Raw genomic sequence first — 25,865 nt, 5'->3', positions numbered from 1 at the left:
TGCTTCTCCTCTCCAACAAAACAAAACAAAACAAAACAAAACAAAACAAAACAAAAGATTTTGGTTTATTTAAGGTTTTCTCATGGGGCCATTAATTATCTCTGTGGTTCTTCCCTAGTCTCTTTCTTGGGTGTTTCGTTGGCCATGGAGTACCAAACTGGGCATTGAGAGATGAAGGGAAGTATAGCAGGATAAATGGAGATTGCAGAGTCAGACCTAGGTTTTAATAGCAGCTTCCCTGCTATTAAATATGTTATAAATCTAACAGTGTTTATTTCCTGGAGGATACTATGATTGTCCACAATAAGTCTTAATTACTTGTATAAAGAAAAGTTTTTAAATAAATTGTACATATATTTTTATAAAAACATATTATCACAAATATTTAAAAATATGTGTATCAAGTAAACTGCTGAAATATATCAAAAAGGTAATACTGTGTTTCTGAGTGATGGCACTATGTGTGATTGGTTTCTTCTTTAACTTTTTTTTTTTTTTTTTTTAGATTTTATTTATTCATTCATGAGAAATACATAGAGAGAGGCAGAGACATAGGCAGAGGGAGATGCAGGCTCCATGCAGGGAGCCCAATGTGGGACTCCATCCCAGGACCCCAGGATCACGTCTATGCTCAACCATTGAGCAACCCAGGCATCCCTCTTCTTTAACTTTTCTGAACTTTACAAATCATTTACAATGATATTTCAATGTATTATGTAATCATACTTTATGATATAGTACTAAATTATATAATGATAAATGCATTGAAAAAATTTTATCAAGATAAATGAAGAGGAAAAAAAAGCACATTGTCTATTGCTGTATTGATGACTCATGTCCTATGACCAATAGATATTTATCTATCCCTTTCAGAGCATCACCATATCTTAGTGTTTTTAAGGCTTCTGAGTCACCTAAGATGACTATTATTTGATGTAGGATCTATCTTTGTAATAATGTAAATATTAAAAATAATAGTAATAATTAATATCAATGTGCCAAGCCTTTGTACTAAGCACTTTGAATGCATTGCTTCATTGAAGATTCGAGATAATTCTATGGTACTTAGGTAAGGTACTTGTAGTAGGGAGAATAATGTCCTGAAAATGTCCATGTTCGAATGCTTGGAAGCTGTGAATATGTTCATTTATATGGCAAAAGGCAATTAAAGTTGAAGGTGGAATTGAAATGGTCAGTCAGCTGACCTTGAGATAGGGAGATGATCCTGAATTATCTGAGTCGGTCCAGTATAATCACAAGGGTCCATTTAAGTGGAAGAGGGAGGCAGAAGGAGATTGTGAGAAGGATGCCATGTAGAGAAAGACTCAATAGGCCGTTGCTGGCTTTAAAGAAAGAAGGGACCCCCAGACAACCTCTAGATGCAAGAAAAGGTAAGGAAATGGATTTTCCCCTGGAGCCCCCAGAAAGGAATGCAGCCCTGAGGATACGCTGATTTTTAACCCAGTGAGACCTATTTCAGATTTCTGACCTCCAGAACTACAATATAATAAATTAGTGTAGTGATGTGCTATTGCATCCATAGGAAACAAACAAAAAAAAAGTTATTATATCCCAATTTTACAGGTGAGCAGGCTAAGGCTTAGAAAAGTAACTTGATTAAGGTCACATATAAGTGGTTATGACAACACCAGCATTTGAATCCAGGTTGTCTGGTGATAGCACCTGTACCCTAGGGCACCTGGCCTCACTGGAGCCCCAGATGTTTGTCCAGCATCGGCCAGAATATTAAAATCTGAAAATGCTCTCATCAGTAGCCCCCTATACTTAAGATGGCTCTAAGTAGTAGAACTGATGTCCTGTATTTAGTGGTCCTTCCAGCCATTTTCCTCATTGATTTGTCAGACCAAATTACCTAATTCCTCCTTAATGAGAAATACTTTTTAAATATTTGAGGTCAGTAATCACTTCTCCCTAAGTCTTTTCTTCTCTGGGTGAAACAATCCCTGATTCAGTCTTTTCCTTAAAAGAAGACATTAAATTCCAGCACTTTCTTGACCTCTTCCTTCTGGAAAGCATCCACACTGTCACACCCATTTGAGGACCAGCCAGTTCTTAACCTTACTTTGAGTTTCTTCCATGAGCTTATCATGCTGACCTAAACCCTTCTGAACTTGATTATATATTACACCTTGAGCTTTTTGACGGAAATATTTCTAAAAATCAGTAAATACTGATAATTTTTGGATTATCTGGGTTTTTTTTAAAGGTTTTATTTATTTATTCATGAGAGACACAGAGAGAGGCAGAGACATAGGCAGAGGGAGAAGCAGGCTCCCTGTGGGGAGCCGATGCAGGACTCAATCCCAGGACCCCGGGATCACACACCAAAGCAGATGCTCAACCCCTGAGCCACGCAGGTGCCCCTGGATTATCTGTCCTAAATATGTGAAAATATAGCTTGTTTCCAAGTTCCTTTTGATATTATCACAAACTAATTCCACTCTTTATCGACAGGAATCCTACCTTTCTTGTTTTAGTCTGGCAGGGGCTAGAAGAAAAGGCCTGTTAAGCTACAATAAGGAGCTGTTTTGGCAAACGAGCAACTTTGTAAGGAGCCTCGAGATATCATAGGCTCCTTGTGTGTACCAGTCTGAGAAGCTGTGCTACCTGTTTTAATGGACTGGGGGGCCAGAAGGAAAATGAAGCAAATGTCAAGAGCCAATGTGATTTTGGAGCACCTGGATGGCTCAGTCGGTTAAGCACCCGACTCCTAATTTTGGCTGAGGTCATGATGTCAGGGTCACAAGATCAAGCCCTGCATTCGGCTCTGTGCTCAGTGCTAAGTCTGCCAGAGATTCTCTCCTCTTCTCCCTCTATCCGCCCCCCCTACACACACACACACACACTCTCTCTCTCTCTCTCTCTCTCTCTCTTTCTCAAATAAATAAATCTTTAAAAAAAAAAGTCAATGTGATTTTATCATATTATTAAAATACTATGAATCTTTAGGATAGAGAGACCTGCACACAAATATTAGTAACAGCCTCCTAAAATTTTCAATCTAAATGATCCATGTTGCTGTTCCCTTGTGTCTGCAAATAATCAAGGGCTGACTGTAAACAAAGAAGACAGCCAAGAAAAACCCCTGAACTTATGCAGTTGCATAATGATGAATGTTTGGTGAAAAAAACATGAACCCATATTTCATTCATTTAACTCCCTGAATCTCTTCCAAGAAGGGGTAGGGAGGGTGGCAGATAAACATTTGTGTGGGCTAGTATATAAACATTCCAGTAATTAAGTAGGCTGCTCTGTCAGAACTGACTTGAAGAGTCAAAGGTACTTGAACACAAAACATGAGGTTTGCATTTCCTTTTTAAATACCTACAGGAGTAAGAATAAAAATAGAAATGCCACAATCAACTTCATTTGGGGCTTTTCTGAATCCCAAATGTTTGAAAAAATAGTTTGATATATTGAGGGAAACAGGTGCAGACAGTTTGGACCTTCTGGGTACTGAGGGCAGGTCTCTCGAGGGTGCCAAGTATTAGGGAGGAGCAAAACTCAACTCAGGGCACAGAATGACACCTCCAGTGGTGAGGATTTTAACCCTGCTTCGTTCGTCTGCTGCTGTTGTATCTTTATGCTTTGGGAAAGTCAAACGTCTGGGCTGTAACACTAGGCTACCCCAAAGGGCTCCTGGAAAGAATAACTTAGAATGGTTTCATTTGTAGATTATAAAAAACAAAGAAAATCTTATGTAAATGGTGATAAAGTCTATGCTTGTGACTGCAGAACATAGTACAGGCATTCAAGAGGGGAGGCCCTTTGATTTCCAGAATTGTATGATTTGAGCTTTACTGGCTTCTATTTTGCCTCCCACAGAACATTGCTGTGTTCATCTAAGTAAAGTAAGAGAAGAGGTGCTCAGTGGGTGAGGGTAGAGTCAATATGAATGAAGAGTCGTTACATTTTGTGTCTGGCTGACCTTGACCATCCCCCTACCCACCAACAGTACACTCCTTGCCTCCAGCTGGTAAACCCCTAGGTATCCGTCGAGCCCATGGCTCCTGTCCTGTGACTCCACCTTACTCACTCTTATCTGTTCCTCCTGCTACCTACCATGTCAGCTGGGGTCCCAGACAGCTATCTCTAGCCTTGGCTTGGCATTTGGACTTAGAATCTCAGGTATTCAGACCCCAGATCTCTGCCTCTGGCTTTAATGGGCATTTTCTCTGTAGCTCCAGTTCTATGGAATCCAAATCCATCCCGGCTAATTGATGCCATACTCTCACCCCTTCGGAGAGGGATTTAGATAGATTCGGTGTATCACAGATGGGGTTGCTTCCAACTTTTAGTTGTCCTCCAACTTTTCAGTTCCAGGGCCATGCCAATAAAGCAAAGACTTCATGATGACTGAATCCCACTAGCCATTCTATCAGAAAAGCCTGTCACTGGCAATTTAAGGCAATGCTTTCCTCATGCTAGTTATTCAGCAACACTCAACAACAGATGTTTATTGATTGCCTACCGTGTGCCATGAACTTATACATGATCTCATTATACTTATAGCAACCTTGCAGGATTTTCAGGGGAGGAAGCAAAGGATTAAAGAGATTAAGTAACTTGCCCAAGGTCACACAGCTAGTAAGTGGCAGAGCCAACTTTGAATGCCAACTTAGACTATACCCTGCTGCCTCATTCTATAAATAACTGTTAAGTGCTTAGTTATTTGCAAGATGTATTTCCAACCTCTTAAGGTCTCATGCTACATTAGGGCTTCTGGGGGAACCCCTCATCAATTACTCCACGGGCCTGATTCCAAGAAAGCTAACACTCCAGAGTCTATTAATTACCCAAGAGCTTTGGGGAAAGGTGGTCAGCTTTTGGTAGGAATGAGGTACGGTTTCGGTCCCTTTGAAGTGCCTAACAGGAAGTATCTTGCCTTAGCCTAAACTGCTGAGGGACATATTCAAGTGGATGGCACTCAACAGGTTTGGAATAACACATTCCTCAAGTGCTCTGAGTTTCTGAGCAACAACGAAAAAATTCCATAGTTAGGCTTCTCTTTCTGGACATTCAACCACAGTGACTTTGGAATTTGGTAGCTTCCATGTATATATTCCATATATTAAAAAAGTTCTTCACAGAGAGTTAATCCAAAAACTCCACAGAGGACTGGTTCTTAGCTAGCTGGAAGACTTCAGTGGTGTCATCAGCTCATCTGCTAATACTGACGACTGCCTGTTTGAGGGACTGATCATCCCTTCCCTCCTCCAGAGCTAAAGCCCTCTTTCCTCCATAATCTTATCTTTATTGCAAACTTCCCCCCTGCGAGCCCTGGCGAATGTGAGTTTTTTTTTTTTTTTTTAAAATAAATTCCTTCCTCTTTGTCAGGGCCAGCTTATGGAAGAAACATGCATAGATGCAAGGAGCCCCCCTTAGGAGGGCTCTGTACTTGGTTTAATTAATGCTCTACTGTCATAGACTTGAAATTCTTAATAGTTTTGTTCAAAGGGCCCTACATTTTAACATTGCACAAATCATATATTCGGTCCTGCTCTGTGCTTAGACACTGGGATAGGGAGAAGAGTCATACCACACAAGTTAAGAGTGGGTAGTGTACCTGTGGTCTCCCTTTGGAACTCAGCAGGCATTTTCCCACAGAGATAATCCATAAAGATGGGTAGACTTGATAAAAGCTCTACTCTTCTTAGCCTCAATATTTTCATCTCCAAAATGGAGACAGCAGCACTTGCCCTTGCATGTGATTGTGAGCATTGCAGCGGCCCATGTATGTAGTACCCATCAGAGTGTTTGATACACAATAGGCATTTGATAAATGAAATCCATGGGAGACAGCAGGGGCAGAAAACTGAGTTTGAACTCTGGAGGAGTTCGGAGCTAGCTTAGAATCATATCAGCTCTGGTGTTTGAAAAGATGTATGACTTCAGTTAAGTGACTTGGCTTCTCGCAGCCTCAGCGTCTTTATCTATAAAACGCCTTTATCTAATATTTATCTTGTAGAGTGATCTTGAGATTTCGAAACTATAATGTATTTAACGAACCTAGTTTATCCCATGGCACCTAGTAAGAGCTCAAAAAATAACAGTTCTCAGGATGGTTCCTTTGTAACATTATTTCTAAACAATTCATTTATAAGTGATGTAGGGATACAGCCATTAATAAGTGTCTTATACTATCCAACTTCTTTTACGCTGTATGACCTACAAAATGGAACCCCCTCATATGTGCAAATCACTTTGTAAAAAATATTTGAAGATTATTCTTCCTTCTTTGCTTGACTGTGAATTCCCTGAAGGCAGGAATCAGGTCTTATTTATCCTTGTAGCCTAGAACACCTTCTAACACATGTTAGACTCGCAGCTGAGTTAAATCTGTCTTCTGCTGTTTATGCCAACAACAAGATGATAATTTTTCATAATATTTCTAAATTAGCAATTATTAGCCTGTCAATGATTATGAAGTAGAATGTACCCAAAATAGCCCTATCTCTGCCATTAAAGGCCTTTTTGTCCTTGCCCATCACACTTGGCTCATGTTCCTGCATTCTTGGGTGTGATTTTTAATCTATTAGCAAAGCTATTCCACTAGGGAACAGAACTCAGTTTTGAACAACCAATCACCTTCTCTGGCAACAACCTGTGTAGAGAAGCCACTGGAGGAAGAATTTCCTAAAAGCCCAACCAAACCCCAAGGTCCCTTTTAGGATTCAAGGCGGCCTCAGAATTGTGACCTTTAACTATGAGAGGGCTTTGGGTCCCTGCAAGAGCCTTCTGATCGTTATGGACTTTCTCTCCAGAAAAAGATAGTCAATGTCTTCTATACAATTTCAAGGTGTTCTCAGAGTTTCTGCAGCCCTTGTACCTTAGGTTAAGAATTCTTGTTAGACTAGCCCAGAAAACTGAATGAGCGATGTGAAAGATTCAAGTTTCCTGATAAATTCTAGCCCTGATTAGTTACACTCCCTTGTTCAAAGCAAAGCAAAACAAAACAGTTACAACTCCCTAGATTTAACCTCAGAATTACCCCAGAGGGCCCAGTGTGGCACCTTAACTGTAAGAACATCCAGCCAAGCAGTGACTACTCTCTGGAAAACCTAAGTGCAGCCGAGTAAAACGAAGCCTTGTTTAATAATATCGTTTACATTTCCAAATCCCGGGTATCAAGCTTTCTTCCTATCCCTTGTGGCCCTTCCTAAGTTTAGCCGTTGGTGTAATGGTGTAACCATGGCAACAACCACCTGCCTATTTAAAACCATCTCCAAAGCTAAATAAGGAAGCCTGGAAAAAAATGGCTGCTCGCCTGCCTCTCAGTGGACAAACTGGGCACTCATGAATATTTTCAACATGAGCAAGCAGGCAGGGTGGAAGCAGCATGGACTCAAAGTTCTTACTAGGAAGGGGTCTAGGACCTTGTGAAACAGGACCCATTTCTATGTCACTAGGTCTCCACTTACTTGCAGGCACACGGATTTGTGTGTAAATCCAGATTTACACACAAATCCGTGTGCCTGTCATGCCAGGCGACCGTACTACCTTGACCTCGACCAGGGGAAGGGTGGGCCCTGAACTGCAGAATAGTCTTATTAATAGAACTAGGAAAGTGGAAGGAAAAACAGTCACCAGATCATCGTGAAATGCACAATTGCAACTCTTCTTCTCACCGAGGGAGGTATCTTTCTAATTATATTTAATCATGTGGACAATTGACAGTTACTCTCTTCATGTCATATGTTGACCTGTCTATTGATCTTTGGGATATGGAGAAATTTCTCCCTCCTTCTGCTTTCTCATTCTCTACCTACTATAGAGGTTTTGCTTCTTCCCTGCCAAAAGACCAGCACGGCTTGCTCTTCCCCAAGCATCCTGCTTTCTCTCACTCATTGTTATCCTTTTATAGTTGGTTCCTTCTCTCTGGGCTGCCCTTCTCTTTTTGTCAACCTGAAAAATACATACTTGTTTTCCATGTCTCGGCATCTCTATAGATAGAAGCCCTTCCATACCAAATTCCATGTCCTTGCTTTGTGTTCCCATAAGTCAGCTTGATTCGTACCACTGAACACAAGTCACTCTGCATATCTCCCTTCTGGTCTGCACCACCGGACTGCGAGCCCCTACACATGTCTGTCCAAAACACCTACAGAACAGTGCCTGGCACAGAGTATGTTTTCAAAAGCTAGTGTTGAATGAATGAATGAGCAGAACCCTTATGGATTTCACAAGCATATGGCATCTTAACAAGTATGTGTGCATGAGTATGCATAAGGGCCCCCCTGTGAATAGGGTGCCTAAAAGGTCTACAATGGGTGGAAGAGAAGAAATAATTTAGCGTGTATGTGAGAGTGACAAAGGATGTACAAGAAGGGTCAGCTGATTACAGTAAGAGTGGGGGGTGAACACATACCTGTTAATAGTGATTTGTGAGTGTGCATGGGCTGTGTGTGCGAGCCTGATGGAATATGCCTGGCACAGAAGACCCACCCTAAGAAGATGAGTTTAGCTAGTAGATTCCACAGATCTCCGATCGCTTTTCCTGAAGCTGAAGAATGTTACGATAGGACTTTTTACCCCTGTTAACCCCCTAGGTGGCGGTGAGGGGTGGTGGATATTGTCAGGGGAAAGGAGTAGGAATGAAAATGATGGAACTCTTTGGGGGTGTGAGGCTTTAAACAAATGTCTTCCAACAATACTGGACCTCTGCTCTGAAGAGAATCCTATGGGCTATATAAGTCACTCCCTGAGGCTAAGTCTGCATTCCTCCCCCCCACCTGCTGGAGGGTGGGGTGGGATCCAATGGTCATCTTGAAATGGTACAACACAGAGGAAAAGGGATGGAAATCAAAGAGAAGGAAAAAAAAAAAAAAAAGGAAAGAAGAATGGAGAAAGGTATTTTAGCAGTCCCGGGGTAGCTATATGCCAGTCACAACTCACTTCTCGCATATTCCCTCCCACCAGCAAGAAGGATTTAGTTTTGCTTGCAAAAAATCTGGTTTTCTCTCTCGTGTTTTTCGACCTAACGTCCAGGCTTCACACAGGGGCTGAGGCTGGGACTTGGGGGGCTCCTGGTGTCCCAGCCCCTGCAGGGGCCTCCCTCTGCTGCCCTCTGCTGTTGGGGGGGGACACAGAGGCGACGCCCTCTCTGCCCTCCTGGCCCGGCCTACCCCCTCCACCCCTCCTCCCCTGCTGCCACCCCCTCCCTTCCAGAGAGGCTGAGGCCCCTGCCATGCAGCCTGCTCCTCCCCACAGAAATTCCAGGGGGCCGAGGCTGCAGCAGCTTTCCATCTGGAGAAAGCGGCCAAGCCCCAGGAGGGGGTTCCAGCTAGCCAGGCGCAGGTCCCCACCCCTCCAGGCGGGCACAGCGCGCCCTCCCTGCCCGCCCGCAGTCCCTCCCTCTTCACAGCATCCTCTGCGAGGGGACAGGCGGCCAGGCTGCCGCAGGTTTCTGACACCGTTTTCTGCTTGGAAATGGAAACCTTCCTTCCGGCAACGTGGCAGGAAAGCCAAGTCCCTGGGTGGCCGGGCCAAGAACGTTCGGGTGAGAGCAGGTGGAGGCTGCGGTGTGGTTGGCTGGGGGGGGTGGAGGGCAGTGCAGGGCTGGAGGGGGGCTGCAGCTTCATGGCACTCTTACCTGCTGTTGAATTTTTCAGGGTGTTTCTCTCTCATCACGTGGAATCTGTGTGCGATGGAAGCATCCTGAAAGGGAAGGAGAAGAAAGCGGCCGCCTGATGAGTGGTCATGACCATGCAGTGCGTACAGAAAAGCAGCACACGGGCTCCCACTGCAATCCCCCAGACCTTGAGAATCCATGTCACAGGGGAGGCTCCCACAAAGGGGCAACGCTAGGTCCAAGGTCAGGGGCTACAGAGATTGTAGAGCCTAGACCAGTCCACCCTTCGCAGTTTTCACTCTCGACCACAGTTCAGGGTGAATGAAGGGGACAAGCCACTGCCCTTTGAGGAGCGAGAGGGTGTCTGGGTGTGGGGGCAGTTATAGTACAGAAGCCCGTGCGTGGGGCTGAGTGTGAATTTCTGGAAATGCCTTGCCATATTAACTCTTTTTTAAAAAAATACTTTTTATTTTGGAATATTTTAAGACTCACAAGAAGTTGCAAAAATAGTACAGAGAGTTCCTGTATCCCTTTCACCCAGCTTCCCCCAATAACATCTTATGTAACTATGCTACACTGTCAAAACCAGAACACTGACTTTGGTAGATGCGGTTATATATTAATTCTAATAATCCATAGCAATAGAAATTATTAGTAGCATTGAATAACATGCTTAGTAGGTATTAAAAATATATTTAAACTCCTGGCTTCTTTTCCCTGATCTCCACAGAAAGGACTTTCCCCAAAGTCAAGAAGAGTCTCACTGCCACCTTCTATGGACACTCTGCTGTCCTCTTATTTGCACACCCCTAGCTGCACTATTGACCACCTGCTCCTCAGAACTCACGATTGGGAAGGCTTCCAGGACACCATGCTTCTGAGTTTTGCATCCTCTGACCAGAACTTCTCCACCCTGAGTCCCATCTGCAGCCTACACTCCATGTCATGGACCATCTCGAGTTCTCATACTTACTCCTAGTGTGTAATGTCTCTATAATGTTGATCTCTAGAATCATCTCTGAGCTTCAGACCTAACACTGAGCTCATCTACTCATCTTTCCTCCTCACACTTGGTCTTTCACCCTCATTAATGGTCTCATTTTCCAGCAGAAGAACGAATTGCGTCCCTTCACTGCTCAGGCCTCATGTCAGCACGTTGGGTGCAGGTGGTGGGTTTTAGAAAGAAACAGGAGAATTGGGCTGGGGGGGTTGGGGATGGGGGGAGATGACACAGAAACAAGGGAGCTGAGTCAGAAATATGCAGGAAAAAAGCTACAGAAACTCATTTACTAGACTATTTGGCTAAGAGAGAACTGACATTCCATTTCAGTGAATGCTTATTAATTCTGTTTCTCGGTATGGACTCACAAAAGAAATTTTCTGAATGTTATCATTATTACTTTTTTAACATTAGGAGGTAGAGTTCAATGGAGCAGCTTTTATTGAGCATGTGCTGTGTATGGGAGTAAAACCAGGGTAATGGTGGGAGAAAGTCCAGGTGCAAGTTAGGGAGCAAAGGGGGGCTTCTATCATACTTGAACTTGGCAGAGGAGCAAACCCAGCGAGCAGTCCACTGCAGAGGCAAGCCGAGGCTATGAGCTTTTTTTGTGATTGGCGAACACTCCTTGCTGAAATAGCCTTTTGGGAATTTGACATTTAAATTCTAGTTATTGATTGTTTTGTTTTTTTCTTTAAGACACATGGAGAGTTGAAGGTCTTGGTCAGGGCCCCCTGTGGACACATGGTGGGAGACTTGCAGCATCTCCCCGAGGCCTCACCCCGGGTGGCTTCTCCAGGCAGCAGGCCTTCATTTTCCCTCCCTCACTCTGAGCAAGTTTCAGTGAACACTCTGAAAAAGATTCATGTGACATCTGTCAAATGCTTCTCTAGAATTCAAGAAAACATTCCATCTACTTGTGTTCCTTGGAAGCACTAATTTTCTTCTGTCAGGAGAAAAGAAAAGAAAGAAAGAGGAGGAGAGCGAAAAGCCATCACATGTTGCCTGGCATGATTTATGCTTTGCGACCTCCCCCCACCCCCAGGACTGTTGTGACTGGCTCCTGGTTTTCTTATTTTCGGGGCTATGGGCACAGGCTCCCTCCCTCCATACAGTTCTGATTATCCTCGTTGTTGTTTTTTTAAACTAGGTTTTGCCAAGCTTCTTTTCACAAAGACCAGCCTTTACAATATTGCTAGTTAAGCATGGGGTTCCAATGTAATCTCCCCACAAATACATAAAGTAGCAAGGGAGAGCTAAGCAGGTCCTTTGCTGTTTGGTCTTGAAAAGGCGATGCTGATAAATACTTCAACTCTGACCACAGTTCTCTACCTGGGGATTCAAAAGAGTCTAGATTCATCTTCGCCCTCCATTGAGCTCTGTGTCAGGCACTGAGCTGGGTGTATTTTACATTCAACAGTAATTTCTTTAAATTCTCAAATCCAGTGCTGCGACAGTTCAAACCCTTTCTTGGTAATAATTACAGCAAAATAAGACTTCCATTTTGAAGGTGCAGGGGGATAGAGATGGGAATTGCAAAGCCTTGGAAGTGATGACATTTCTGAAGGCCTCACTCTCCGGGGCCCTTCTGTGTGATGTGAGGAACAGAGGAGATGATGGGCTGCTCTTTCCTGAATTAAAACTAGAAGTCCAAAAGATTTTTGTGTCCCTTCCAAATATAAGCAGCTGTTATTTGGACTCTGAGCTTTTTGGATGTCTAGGCCTGTGCTGTCCAATGGAAATAAATTTAAAATTTTCTAGTAGCCACATTTAAAAAAGGGAAAGGAAAAAAGTGAGATTAACTTGAATAATATATTTTCATTGACAAATATTATTGCTATAGCATGGAGTTAATATAAAAATTATTGTGATGTTTACAATCCTTTTATACTACATTTTTGAAATTTGGTGTATATTTTATACTTAACAGCATCTCTCAATTTAGACTAGTCCCATTGCAAGTACACAATCGCTACATGTGGCTAATGGCTACCATATTGGACAAGGCAGGTCTAAGCCATGTTACCAACTTATGGAGGTAAAAAGACAAAGGAGACAATAAAACAGATCATTTGGAATTTGGATTTTTCTGAAACATTATGACAGGTTGGAGGATGAAAAAGAGATGTAGACCCCTTTTCCCAGACACTACTCAGTGAGTTCCATTGTCTTAGGGCCTCCATGGTTTTCACAGGTGACAGACAAGAACTTGACCCAGAGGGCATCCAAAAAGTTGCAGCGAAAATGGTTAACTTTTTGGTAAATTCCCTATCAGTAGGGGGCTCATCACCGTGGACACTTAGCTGGAAAAGCCTGAGAAGTACAATCAGAAGGTGGAGAATGGTGTGCAGCTTAATGTGACTGTGGCCTCTCCCTGGCCCCTGGGTTCCCCTAGTATCAGAAATAGATTTCATTGAATCAAGGGATTAGCTGTTCACTCCTCCTGTGGAGGCTCAGTGAAAGCAGAGCCTTTGAGGCATTTGGAGTTACACATACCCCAGAAATTATTTCATGGTCCCAAACTTCCTGTCACTGATACCTGGCCATCCTGACATTTCTGCAAATCCAAAAATAAAGAGCAGGGACAAGGAGGCCAGAGAAGCCAGAGGAAGTAGCAGCCTGAATGACTATGTTTAAAATCTCCTGCCAATAGGGCACTGAGAAGGCCAACTCTCAACTCTTCAGTGGTGGAGGGCCAGCATGTATGTAGGTGATGGAAATGTGGTAACAGCAGGGCCACAGTCACTCTCTGAGTGGGCCAGGAGGGTCTGCCCTGTTTATCCCTCCATGTATTACATGGGTGCTGCTGGCACCAAGGGGACCAGGTGAACTTGTCAGGGCAAACGCGTTACCACCAAGCGCCACCACAGCAGCAGTCCCTGTCATCACCTTCATACATGCGAAAGGCCACGGACATCTGACATCAGTAAGATAGTCCAGGTCCTTCCAAAAAAGAGGCAAAGACTTTGCAAGACTCTCTTTGCCAAAGGAGTCTGACTCTAATTATCCCAAGGAAGTAAAACTGTTGGTTGGTTTACATACCTACTTCTCCTCTTACAAAGTCTGGGAGGTCAAATAGGGAGGAAGAGCTTCTGCAAATGTCAGCCCCAGATTCTGTGAGAGTTGCGTATTGACTACTTGTTTTCTCAAGAATTTCCCTTTCCAACTTTTAAAGAGCGAGCATACAAACCCTGCAAACATTTTTATTGAGAGAAGGCTAAGGGTACACCGAGGAGATAAAAACCTGTCCTGGTTCCTCACTGCTTTGCAATAAAATATTAAACACGCACAAGTGAAAGGTGTATGAAAAAAAATCATGCGAAAGATATTGTGAAGTTCTAAGTTGAAAGATGAACAGATTGGATTATTCGAAGTCAGCTCCGGTACAGAAACACCGTGACCACTAAGTGTGATGGAGAATGTTTGGATGCCTTTCCTTGGGGGACAATGAGGTGGTCTCCTTTACTTCCTCCTGTCCCCCAACTTCCTTCCTACCTGCACATTTGCGCGCATGAATTAAAACCACGATCATCCCAGCTCTTGGGTATGGTCTGTGTAAGGTGAGGCTGTTTATTCCTTTTTGGTGTGTTTACCTATCTGGTCAGGAAATGCAAAGTGAGTGAAACTTTTTGCATATGGCACTGTGTAGAGACAGACGAGAGGTAACAAGAATCACATTCTGGCAGCCAGAGCTGAGGGTGTCAAGAAAGAGAAGATGTGGGGCCAAAGCCTCTGAAGGCAGCCATGGCTGTAAGCTGCCATCTAGAAGTTCCCAGACAGGGCACCCAGCCCTGCTATCAGCTCTCCCTTCCTTCTGGCTGCTTATAGGGTCTTCATCCTCTCCTCTCTATCATTTTTCTCCTTCATCTAGTTCAGTTTTGGCTTCTGCTCCTGTGTAGGACCATCTCCTTTGACCATTCTTTACTGTTCTGATGGGCTATCATTTGCTGAAGAATTGGTTGGGGTCATCCACATCAGAATGATCTCAGAGGCCTGTTAAAAGTGCAAACTCCCAGACCTTTCCCAGACCAACTGAATCAGAATACAAACCAAGATCTGTCATGGGGGTGGAATTTGCATCTCTGACAAAGGGCATAGGTGAGCCATCACACACTAAATGTTGAGATTCCCTCCCTCTCCCCTCCCCCCATCAGTGCTGCTAGGAAGGAAAGCATTTGAAGACGGAGGGGCTGTGCAGAGGCCACGTGGCTCAGAGTCCACAGCTCAGGGGCTTCTGGAGCTGGACACTAGTGGTTCTCAGCTCCACCCCTCACCAGCTGAGACCCGGCTCTGTACTGTTCTGAGCTACAGTTCCTCCTGACAAAATACAAAAGGATAAGGTCTATACCTACCAATAGGGCACCTGTGTCTAGTGTACAGCAGGTACTCAATACATGCTAGCAAGCTATACTATGGTTTATCTCCCCTCTGGAGGGGGGCAGCTGGAAGAAGCTAGGGAGAGGGGTCTCCCTTAGTGGAGGCCAGGTGAGCTGGGGGGATAAACCAGATAAGGCACAGGGACCCTAAATATGCTGCTAGTCTAATCCCCCATCCTGTCAGACCCTGACTGTTGGCTCAGCGATGCTTCTGTCTTCTGCTGCAGTAATAGAAAAACAGTGCTGGCTCAGGAGCCAGAAAAATGATGGCAAATCCCTCCTTCTGACTCTTTGTTTCCTCACCTACAAAATGGAGAGAATACTGCCCTTTGATGTTGTTGTAAGAATCAAGAAAATACCTACAAATATGGTAAGTTTTAAATTTTGTAAATTTACGGTATTTTAAAACATCCTTCCCTCTTCCATGGTTCTTCTTCTAGTCTTCTTATTAAAGGTTTTGTTAAAGATTTTATTGGTTTCAGAGAGAGAGTGCATGTATGTGAGCAAGGACAGCGGGGAGGGGCAGAGGGAGAGGAAGAAGGAGAGAGTCTCAAGCAGACTTTGCACTGAGTATGGAGCTGACTCAGGGCTTGATCTTACGACCCCAAGATCATGACCTGAATTGAAACTCAGGGTTGGATACCCAACCGACTGAGCCACCAGATATTCCTCTAGTCTTTTTGTTAAAAAACCACCTTTCCTCACACTGGCTCTTCCCTTAAGCTACCTATCAATTCCCCTCCTATTTCATTTTCCTTTTTAAGTCACCAAATTTTTCAAAAGAGGCACAGGTGAGGATGGTTGACAAGAGCAGCTATCACACAATCTGGGTCTGGATGGTTGGTTTGCAGGGACTCCTATGGATCTGAAACTGGACAGCATAATTCTAAAGACAGGGAAACAGAGAGGAAAGACTGTAAGGCACAGTGTGTCTGTGTCTTCAGTTCCTGCCCTCACTCATCAAGGGTCCTGAGGTCCTGTCTATAAAATGGAGACTGTGGGGACAATGATTCCTGCAAGACTGCAATATGTAAGGTTTAGCATAGTGGAGAGCACACAGTTGATGCTCAATAAATGCTAGTGCCTTTGTTGCATCCCCCTCCTGAACCCCAGCTCTATCTATGGAGTGGATGGATCTCTTTTCTCCCTGATTCCATTCTCAACAGTTTGAGAGAGTGTCCACACAGTCCTCTTTGGATCAGAAGCTGAGTTCAGTAAAACTGAGTTATGCTCAATGTGCTGGGGCCTGGAGGAAGAAACAGGAATGTGGCACTGTCCTTGTGCTTTGTGTGTGTCTGTGTTGTGTGTTGGATATATGTGTGTAGAGGTATGTGTTAAGGGTGTGTGTTATATGTGTGTGTGTTGGGTATATGTGTGTAGAGGATATGTGTGTTGGGTGTGTGATGAGTGTGTGTGTGTTGGGGGTGTTAAATGGGCACAGTGAACCAATCTCTTCAATCAAATACAGAGAGTACACTGATGAAGTGAATGAAGAAGGCTGTGGAAGCACCACTGATGAGCATGGCGCTCAGCTAAGGGGTCAGCTGGGAGGAGACACCCCCAGAGGTTCATGAACACCTGGATTGTAGGGAATCCAGCTGACATGAGGGGAGAGAACAGGAGACAAGGAGTTCTGACAGCTAACTTAGCTGGCTTAGAACCCTCAGACACGGAGGGGCCCTCCTCGGAGGATAGGAATTCTCAACTCTGGAAGCTCACATGAGAGTCTTTTCCTGACTTTGTCCTGTGGTTATTTCTTGGTGTTACTTCTTTTAAACTGTTTCAAATTACCCAAAGGGGAAATCGGTTTTTAAAAAAAAATTCTTATTTTCTTGTGTTAGTTAAAATTATAGGGGAAGGAATTTGCTCCATAACCTAGGGTCAGGGTTGGGTACATTCAGGATGGCCGTGCCCAGGCCAGATGCAAGGATGCTCGGACCCAAGTCAAGACTGGGGGCAGCTGGGAGAGGTGAAGAGTAGAGACCCGGGGGGGGGGGGGGACAATGAAGGACCAGAACTTTTCTGCCCACCCAGACATTTCTCTTCCATGCAGAAAGGCAATCCTTGACCAACTCACCACACCAATGGAGAAATAGTTGTTCATGATGTTGTACGGGACCTGGTCCCCATTCTCCACCTCCTCTCTAGGGATGACTTCCAGATGCCAGCGGTCTAGCATCACCAAGGGGCTCTGCTCGATGTCCTTCAGGATTTTTGTTAAGCTGCCCCCTTCATAACCTGTGGAACACGGCATTACATTTGACCTCAGGGCAGAAAGGCTAAGTTGTTTCTGATGTACAGTCAGCTATTGGGGACAGGAACTCTGTGGGCATCTGTGACCACAAGACACCCCAGTGTGTCTTGGGGGCCACAGACACTTAGGTTCCCTGAGCCATGGAGAAGGAGAGGACATTAGGGTGTAATCAGAAAAAAGCTGGGAGACTTGGAAGCCAAAGTAGTGGGAGATAGGGTTGGGGGCTGGCCAAAGGTGAGCAGGCCTATGTAGCCAAAGCAAGCCCTAGAGAATTGGTGGGCTGGGTGGCTCGAAAGTTCCATGCCACGGAACAAAAGATCCGTTCCAGGACTGTGTCATGTCGGAGATGGACAGTGTGGTAGGCGGCATTTTAGGATGGTCTCACTATCCGTGCCCCAACCCCTGGGGGCATACACCCTGCAATTCCCAGGACTTCTAAATAAGATAGCCCCATCACTGTCATGACTGGCTATGCTATATGGCACAGCTGACTTTAAGCAAGGGCGGTCATCTGAGTGGATCTGACCTAATCGGCTGAGTCCTTGGAAAGGACTGGGCTTTTCCTTAAGAATTAAATTCAAAGCTTGAGAGGGATTTCAGGTGAGGGAGATTCTCTACTGCTGGCTTTGAAGATGGAGGGATCCATCTGTCAAGGAAAAAGGAAGGCTCGAGGATTTGACAGTGGTCCCAGCGAGGAAACAGGGACTTCCGGCCCAAAACCACAAAGGCCTGAATTTTGCCAACAAGCTGAATGAGCGTCGTAGCAAATTCTGCCTCCAGAGACTCCAGAGAAGAGCACAGAGAAGAGCACAGCCTGTCCAACATCCTCATTTCAGGCTGTGAGGCCCAGAGCGGAGAACCCAGCCACACTGTTTCAGGCCTCCTGCGCGACAGGACTGTGAGCGAACAAATGGATGTCATAAGCCTCGACATTTATGATAATTTGTTATGCAGCAATAGAAGAGCAGCACAGAAAGTGAACCGTAAGCCATGAGAGGTTAGTGGGAGAGACCGTCTTTTCTTTCCGACAACACTCCCACGTTCCTGCTTACCTTTAGGGCAACCTTGAAGAGTACTTTCGAGTTGTTAGTCTGGTCAGCTCCTTGGGGATGCCTCGCAAGATAGCAGTGGTAGCAACTGTGTAGCTGAGAGCCTTGAGGCTCTCTGGGAGCACAGACCTGGGCTTCCTGCATGAAACTCGTGCCCAGCCATGCTTCCTAGATGCGCAGCGCATGGGGCTGCACTCTGCTTGTTCCTCTTGAACACAGGGTGCTTCCCTAGCATCAGTGTGGGGCCAAGGACATCTGTTCCTGCCAGCTTCCTTCTGGGGCTGGCTCCTGCTCCCTCCGCTCTTGCCACCAGGCATGAACCCATCTCTGAATACTGACCACTGCCTGAGCTGGTCTTGAATCTTCTCTGAATCGATCAGCCATCTGGAATCCCATCCCAGTTCTGCCTGCCAGACTTCTCTGTCCCTTCCATGTGCTGCCCCGACCTCTTCTACTCTCTGGAGCATTCCCAGCTCCATGGGAGCAGTTGCAGTTTGCAGAGCTCTCCTTACCTCCTGCCCCTTGTCCTGTAAGCTGGTCACCACTGGGAGATCCCCCACAGGGGGATTTCAACATGAGGGCCAATGGCCATGGGGGCCTATGATGGCTTGGATGCCTCTACTACCTGGCAGTGTAGCTTTTCAGTTTGTACTCTGAGTCCTAATTCAGAAGAAGAGCAGTAAGTTGGAGAGGAGAGAATTTTATTCAGAAAACACCTAAGTGAGCCCCTCCTAGAGTGAGCACTGTGGGGGGAGAGAGAGACTACCCTAGTGCTATGTTCTGCTGGGGTAGGTAGGCTCTAGGCTGCTAGTTTCAGGATCATAGGAAATAGCAAGATTGGGAGGGCACGGGAATGAATGGTCATGGAGTAGATAGGACTCTGGAATGTAATTCATCAAAGCAAGTAGATAAGACTCTGGAATGTAATTCATAAAAGGGAAGTCCAGCCTGGTCCTGCAGAGCATCCCTGGAGACTGGTGTGCCTGCCCCCCAGGGCAGTGCCCCTGGCATGCGGACTCACCTCCTCCCCAGCGGAGACAGCGGGCCAGGTCATTTCCCGTTCCAAGAGGCAGGACAGCCACTGGCGGATGCTTTGCGAAGTTGGCCTTATCTGTAACCCATGCAGAAGAAGAGAAAACCATATGGCACCAGATTACGGAACCTGTGGGTTACTTAATTATCCCTGATCTGATGCTTAAAACCCCTTCATGGCATTCTTAGTTTGAAGAGCTCCCGTGATGGAGAGCACACTATTTCCTACAGCTGAACCTTCCACTGTGGGAACGAAGGCTTCTTTCATATTGAGCTCTCTCTCCCCATAACTTGCACCTGCTTATCCTCATTTCATCCAAATTCTTTCCTTAGGGGTGATGGCATACACCCCGAAAGCATTAGTTTGTGATCATAGCTAACGCTTTCTCCCTTTGTCCCTCACACCAACTCTGCAGGGTTATGATTATTCCCCTCATAGATGACAAAAGTGAGTTTCCCCGGGGGGAAAGTAAGTCTGGAGTCAGGATCCAAATCCAGATCTGTGGTCCCAGGCCCAGGCTCCTCCTTGCCTCAGGGGCAGGCAGTTGCACGGTGGGTAGCACAGGTGGGCCTGAGAAATCAGGGCACAGTGGGGCATTTGGGAAACTGGAGCTGTCTCGACTAATTGTCATTCAGGTTCAAAGCTTAAAAATAATACTGTGTGGAGCAAACAAAACCTCAAGGTGTTATTTGGCACCCAGGTACCAGTTCGTCACTCCCCCCACCCCCTAGGCTCGCAAATCCACAATTCTCAACCTCATCTCCCATGTGGCTTGTGAGGAAGCATCAGACTGAAGCACTGCAGAAAGCGCAGCAGAACACGCATGGGGTCACCTGGTTGCGCATCTCCAGTGACACGCTGGTCTGGACGCTCGGAGAAAGGTGGGACCAGTACGGGCACCCGCTGGGCTCCAGGGGGCGCCACTGACACACCCTGCAGCACAGCTGGTGCCTGGGAGGGGAGTGATGCTGACTCAGGCGGGCAGGTGGGCGGAGGGGTGATGCAGGAATCCCAGAGTGAGAGCGAGGGCTGCCCCAGCTGAAGGGGCGCTCACACGTCCCCGGGGTTGTCTGGCTGGTGCCACAGGTGGCTGAGCTCAGGCAAGGCCCGGGGCTGAGATCACCACCAGGAGGTTTACGATGATGGTGGACAGAGCAAGGCAATGGGCTCCGTCACTGTTCCCAGTACGTGTGGTCTGCATTTCTGCCTCCCTGCCTTTGTGCACGGGGCTCCCTTTGCCTGGAAGGCACCTGTTGCCGTAAGTCGGCTCCTTCCGTGGTCTCCATCTCAACACGCAGGCCATCTTCATGGCGTTGAGGCTGGAGACCTGGACGTCGTCCTAGGTTGCTCCCTCTCCCGCACCCCGCATCCATTCACACATCAGTTTCCACGTGCTGTTTCCGTAGTTGATTTCTCAGCAACCTCTTCTAGCTATTCCAGTGGCGATGCCCGAGCTCAGGTACATGATTCCTTCCCCCTGGTATTGAAGCCACCGCCTCCTCCTTGCCTTCCCAGCCTCAGTTCCCCCTAATGGTCCTTCACCTTCCAAGGCGGGTGGTCCCTTTCCCTCTGTCTTGGCTCCCATCATCTCTAGCATGGCAGTGGGCACTGTCTTCTGCTCTAGCCTCCCACGGCTTGACATGTCAACCATGCTGAAGTATTTTCAGTCCCTTAAGTCACAAGTTCTCGGTTGCTTAGGTGCTGCCTCTGGGAGGCCCTCCCTGGTTGCCTGAGTCTAGGCCAGGTTCCTTTCCAGTGTGTTTCTTTCTTTTCTTTCTTTCTTTCTTTCTTTCTTTCTTTCTTTCTTTCTTTCTTTCTTTTCTTTCTTTCTTTCTTTCTTTCTTTCTTTCTTTCTTTTTCTTTCTTTCTTTCTAGCAGAGGGAGAAGCAGGCTCCATGCAGGGAGCCTGATGTGGGACTCGATCTCAGGACCCCAGGATCACGACCTGAGCCAAAGGCAGATGCTCAACCACTGAGCCACCCAGGTACCCCTCCAGTGTGTTTCTTTTTAGCACCAGGGACGATGTTATCATTGACTCTTGGAATTGATGGCTCGTTTGTTCTCTGAATGCGCTGTAACCTCCCTGGGGGAACTATATCTCATTCACCCCAGTGTCTCTGTACACGTTTGCTGAAGGCCTACTATGTGCCAGGTGCTGTGTTAGGTACTGTGACTCATTTAATAGTGGGTCAAAGTGCCATGACACAGGCTCTCATGGTGCTTACAAATGTGAGGGAGAGAAAGATATTAATAAAGTCTTCTATAAATGATGCATAATTTCAAATTCCTACTGGAAAGACAAGAAGTGGGATCATATAATAAAGTGACTGAGGCTGGGTGTCAGGGCAGGCTCCTCTGAGGTAGCCACGCTTTGGCAGAGATCTGACGTAGAAGTTGACCAAGGGAATGGCCAGGGAGCATACCAGACAGGAGGAACCACTTGTGCAAAGGCCCTGTGGCAGAAGGGCAACTGGTATATTTAAGAGTCTGAGAGAGGGACTGGGTGGCCAGAGTTTAGAGGGAGAGGACTGGAGGAATGAAGTAGGGCTAGAAGGGTGGGCAGCTCCTAGAGCACCAGTATCTTATAGGTCATTTGAAAGGTTTCTGTCTATATCCTAAGAATAATGGGAAGCCATGGATATGCTTTATGCACACCACGAATGCACTGACATTCAGGAAAGACTGCTCTGGTTGTACAGCATAAACAGATCAGTGAGGGGACCAAAATTGGGTGCCAGAGGACACTGAATAATTGCTTTAAACATTCCCGAATGGGGACGCCAGGGTGGCTCAGCAGTTGAGCATATGCCTTTGGCTCAGGGCATGATCCTGGGATTGAGTCCCACATTGGGCTCCCCACAGGGAGCCTCCTTCTCCCTCTGCCTGTGTCTCTGCCTCTCTGTGTCTCTCATGAATAAATAAATAAAATCTTAAAAAAAATAAACATTCCCAAATGAGTGAATGAACATCATGCAGTTATTCCTTTCACTACTGTTTTCTCTCTCAGGCTGCCAGCCTGTCACGTGACCTTTCTTCTTTCAGTTTTGGGCATTTCCTTTCCCCTGTGTTTTCTGCAGATGAATTTTATAAAACCACCAAAGCCTACATTCTCCTTCGTGATGGAGAGGGAACCACGTGAGCACCTCCCAGGCCTGCAGCCACCCAGCCTCTGCTGATCAGCTCTTCCTCTGGGCTCCCAGAGGATGCCTCCCCTCCGCCCACAAACAACTCCTGAGCTGGAGGTGACAGGAGAGTGTGGGTGGCTGCCTGGCAGGGCTGTGTCCATGGCAACCGAAGCGCCTGTGGAGCAGAAGGTGGCAGGTGTGCCGGGCGTGGTCCCACCCCTCGTGACGGGCTGCTTACGACTCCCATGGGCGCAGCCTGCCCCGTTCTGGTCAGGGTCTGCCGATGACCACCCTGACTCCTCTCTTCCTCTCATCCTGTTGGCTCCACCTTCAACCAATATCCAGAAGCCGAGTACTCCTTATCACCTCCTCTGAGCCTCCTGTTGTCCATGCCTTGGTCACCTGTCACTTGGATTACTGCAAGAGCCTTCTGCCCTTTGCTCACGATCCGTTGTGTCCTTCCTCTGCTCCAAACTATGCAGCACCTCGGGACCTTTCCTGTATGGAAGCCGTACTGTCTCCTGTGACCTGGCCCTGCACTCTGCTTCATCCTCTCTCTCCCTCCGCTCCTGCACCTTGCTCCAAGCGCACTCTGCAGCCCTCCTGCTGCCTTCAGCAGCCTGGTCTGCTCCTACCTCAGGGCCTTTGTATCTGCTGCTCCTTCTGCCAGAACTCCTCTTTCCTCGGGTATCACATGGCTCACCTCTCTTCCAGGTCTTCACACAAACATCATCCGCTCTGCGAGGTCTTCCCCAAACACTGGGTCTAGACCACCCCCAGCCCTACCCACCCTGCTCCTTCCCTGCTGTATCTTGATTATGTTTTATGTTTCCCTTTTTTGTTGTTGTTGTTGTTGATTGCCTGTCTCCTGCCTCTAAAAAGGAAGCTCCTCAAGGGTGGGATTTCTATGTGTTTGTTCCCCACAGCATCTCCAGTGCCTGGAGAAGGGCATGGCACATGGATGTTTACAGGTAGTATTTGTGGGAGTAGTGACAGGCAATTCCAGAGTTAGTCTCCATCATTTATGGGGGATGAGATGTCCAAGGACCCACAGATCCAAGCAGAGCTAGAATGAAACCCAGGCCTCCTGATTCCCAGCCTGGGCCCTCCCCACTGCTCTTCTGATCTAAGCCTACTAGACACAGCCCAGTGTGATCCTTCTTCACGTGTACTGATCTGCACTTTCTAGATGTGCTTTCTGGACTCAGGCTCAGGGACTCATCTCAAGGCGATGACTTGCACCTATGCTTAATTCTCCGGCGTTTATCCACTACCCTGGATCTGCTTGGAGTCCCGGTCCTGCCCTTCTCCCCTGCAGCTCCCCAAACTGGCCTGTCCAGCCACTGCCCAAACCCTGGCCATAACAGATAATTATGAGGCAAAGCCTGAGACTAAACTGTTACACCTGGGGGTGCCTGGGTAGCTCAGTCAGTTAAGCATCTGCCTTCTGCCTTCTGCTGGGGTCATGATCCCAGGCCCAGGCCCAGGGGCTCAGCAGGGAATCTGCTTCTCCCTATCCCCACCCCCGCACCCATCTCTCTATCCCTCAAATAAATAAAATCTTAAAAAAATTAAACAGTTATACCTGTACCTGTGGGAATCCTTCCATTTCTTTTTTCCACTCAAAGTAGATATGTAGTCAAGCAATGGTCCAAGCATGGAAACAAGGATGAACAAGACATGGCTCCATTTCTCTTTCTTGTGATTGCCTTCCTCTGACTTTAAATATACTTATTATAAATAAACCCTAAAGCCCCTCCCAGCCCATTCTTACCAATGCAATCCAAAATCCAGCCAACTGTCCCATCTCCTCCGCAGGCTAAAACACGGAAGTCTGGAGTATCACGGAAAAAGTTCAATCTGGGAAGTAAAAGGCCAAAATGGTCTTATTGACTAGATTGTGGCTGACATTTGGTACTGTTTGAGTCAGTGTCCCCCCTATTCCCTGGGAGTATGTTACAGCCCTGACTCCTTTTGGGGTTGAAAGGATCACAAGTGTTCTAAAGGTGGAACTTACTAAGGAAGCAGTGCCACTAGAGTACAGAGAAGAATCCCGAGGAGCCATCCTTGTACAAGGAGAAGCTGACTCAACATTCAACATAAACAGAAAATGTTTTTCTAGAAATTCTCCACTATTTGTGCAGAGGAGGCCACAGTGAGCCTCTCTGGGCACCAATACAACTAACCCCCCACATTCTGACTCCTCCCTGGCTCCCCTGCTCTGTCTTCACAAACTCTCCTTTTAAGTCAGATGCAGTGAACTAGCCAGATCTTCATCCCACTGTCCTGTAAGTCCAGACCTGAGCAGAGGAAGCATCATCTCCCCTCCGAAGCCTTCACCCTTTAGAGCAAGGTTCTTAACCAGGGGCCCGACAAATCTCTAAGGGATCGCTAAACAGAATCCAGAGGACCAAGAACCTGGGAGGAGAAGATGTTACATTCTTCTCTTCTCTCAGCTCTAAGTGAGATTTAGCCTCTCCAATTATGGAACTGGGCAACACATCATAGAGGTATGAACAATTTCTATGACTTTGTTAGAAATCAAAATCACAGGTATTTTCATGTTTTATCACAATTGTGGCAGCTGCCCCATATTATCACTGATGCCCATCACTGCTATTAATTAACAGTAGTTATCAGACCTGCCTCTGGATCTTACCAAACATGGTTAGTAAATCACATATATTCCTATCTCACAATGTTTGTGTTTTTAATATTTTGATAACTGTCTTTTCAATATAATTAGTTTCCCTGGTGATCCTATATATTTCCCTTTACACATTGAGAAAAATTCTGAGAAGTGCCCCATCAGCTTCATCAAGCTGACAAATGGGTTTCTGGTACAAAAAGGACAAAAATCTCTGCTGTAGAACAAATGTGACCTGTCAACACCCTGGGTTGGGACATAGGAAGCTGAAGCTCTGGGGTTCGCCTTTGTCTAGCCTGGTGGTCTGAGAAGACCCCTGGGGCTTTCTGAGTCACTGATGCACACGTGGGCAAAGTAACATTTCCTCCTCTCCTGGACTCTTGCAGAACTCTACTCTCCTATAGGAAGTGAATTCTGAATGGAGATTCCTTTCCACTAGACAGGCTGCCTGGTTATAGACTGAGACAGCAAAGACACTCAGGGCTCAGCAGTCCTGGAAGTAGCCACCAGGCTTGCCCTATAGGACAAAAACAATTTAGGATGAATGAGGTTAAGCTAGAGAATGGCATTCAAGTATCTCAACGCCCTGAAAGAGAGGGGGCTGGTAAAGGTACTTGCAGGTCGCCATTCAGTCACGGGTCTTAACAGGGAAGTAACTGTAATCATGATGACTTTGATGACACCCAGAGCAGCAGAGGTGGGCTCTGTTTTGAACTCAGAGGTCATGGCAGGCGTGCTGGTCCTGTACTCATGTTTCTCTTTTTCACTGGGTCTTGCACCATCGCAGCCATA

At 46.3% G+C, this 25,865-nt stretch overlaps 1 protein-coding gene and 1 long non-coding RNA gene across 8 annotated transcripts in view; one reads left to right on the top strand and one right to left on the bottom strand.

The window, feature by feature from the left end:
* DGKG (diacylglycerol kinase gamma) overlaps positions 1-25,865 on the bottom strand; it is a 198,401-nt gene that overhangs the window by 79,884 nt on the left and 92,652 nt on the right. For all 7 annotated transcript variants that reach the window (XM_072752511.1, XM_072752509.1, XM_026007323.2 and 4 more), the window contains 4 exons: positions 24,201-24,286; positions 19,290-19,379; positions 17,043-17,203; positions 9,614-9,678 (listed from right to left, as the gene is read on the bottom strand). In XM_072752511.1, coding sequence (XP_072608612.1) covers positions 9,614-9,678; positions 17,043-17,203; positions 19,290-19,379; positions 24,201-24,286 — 402 coding nt within the window. The remainder of the gene's footprint in view (positions 1-9,613; positions 9,679-17,042; positions 17,204-19,289; positions 19,380-24,200; positions 24,287-25,865) is intronic.
* Positions 9,633-10,982, top strand: LOC140598224 (uncharacterized). The gene is made up of 2 exons (XR_012000433.1): positions 9,633-9,731; positions 10,323-10,982. It is a non-coding gene; the product is annotated as an uncharacterized lncRNA (long non-coding RNA).

The sequence above is a fragment of the Vulpes vulpes genome, chromosome 3 (genome assembly GCF_048418805.1).
Source record: "Vulpes vulpes isolate BD-2025 chromosome 3, VulVul3, whole genome shotgun sequence".
In the NCBI taxonomy this organism is placed as follows: domain Eukaryota; kingdom Metazoa; phylum Chordata; class Mammalia; order Carnivora; family Canidae; genus Vulpes; species Vulpes vulpes.
Note: the sequence above shows the minus strand (reverse complement) of the source record. Positions and strands in the feature narration are given on the sequence as shown.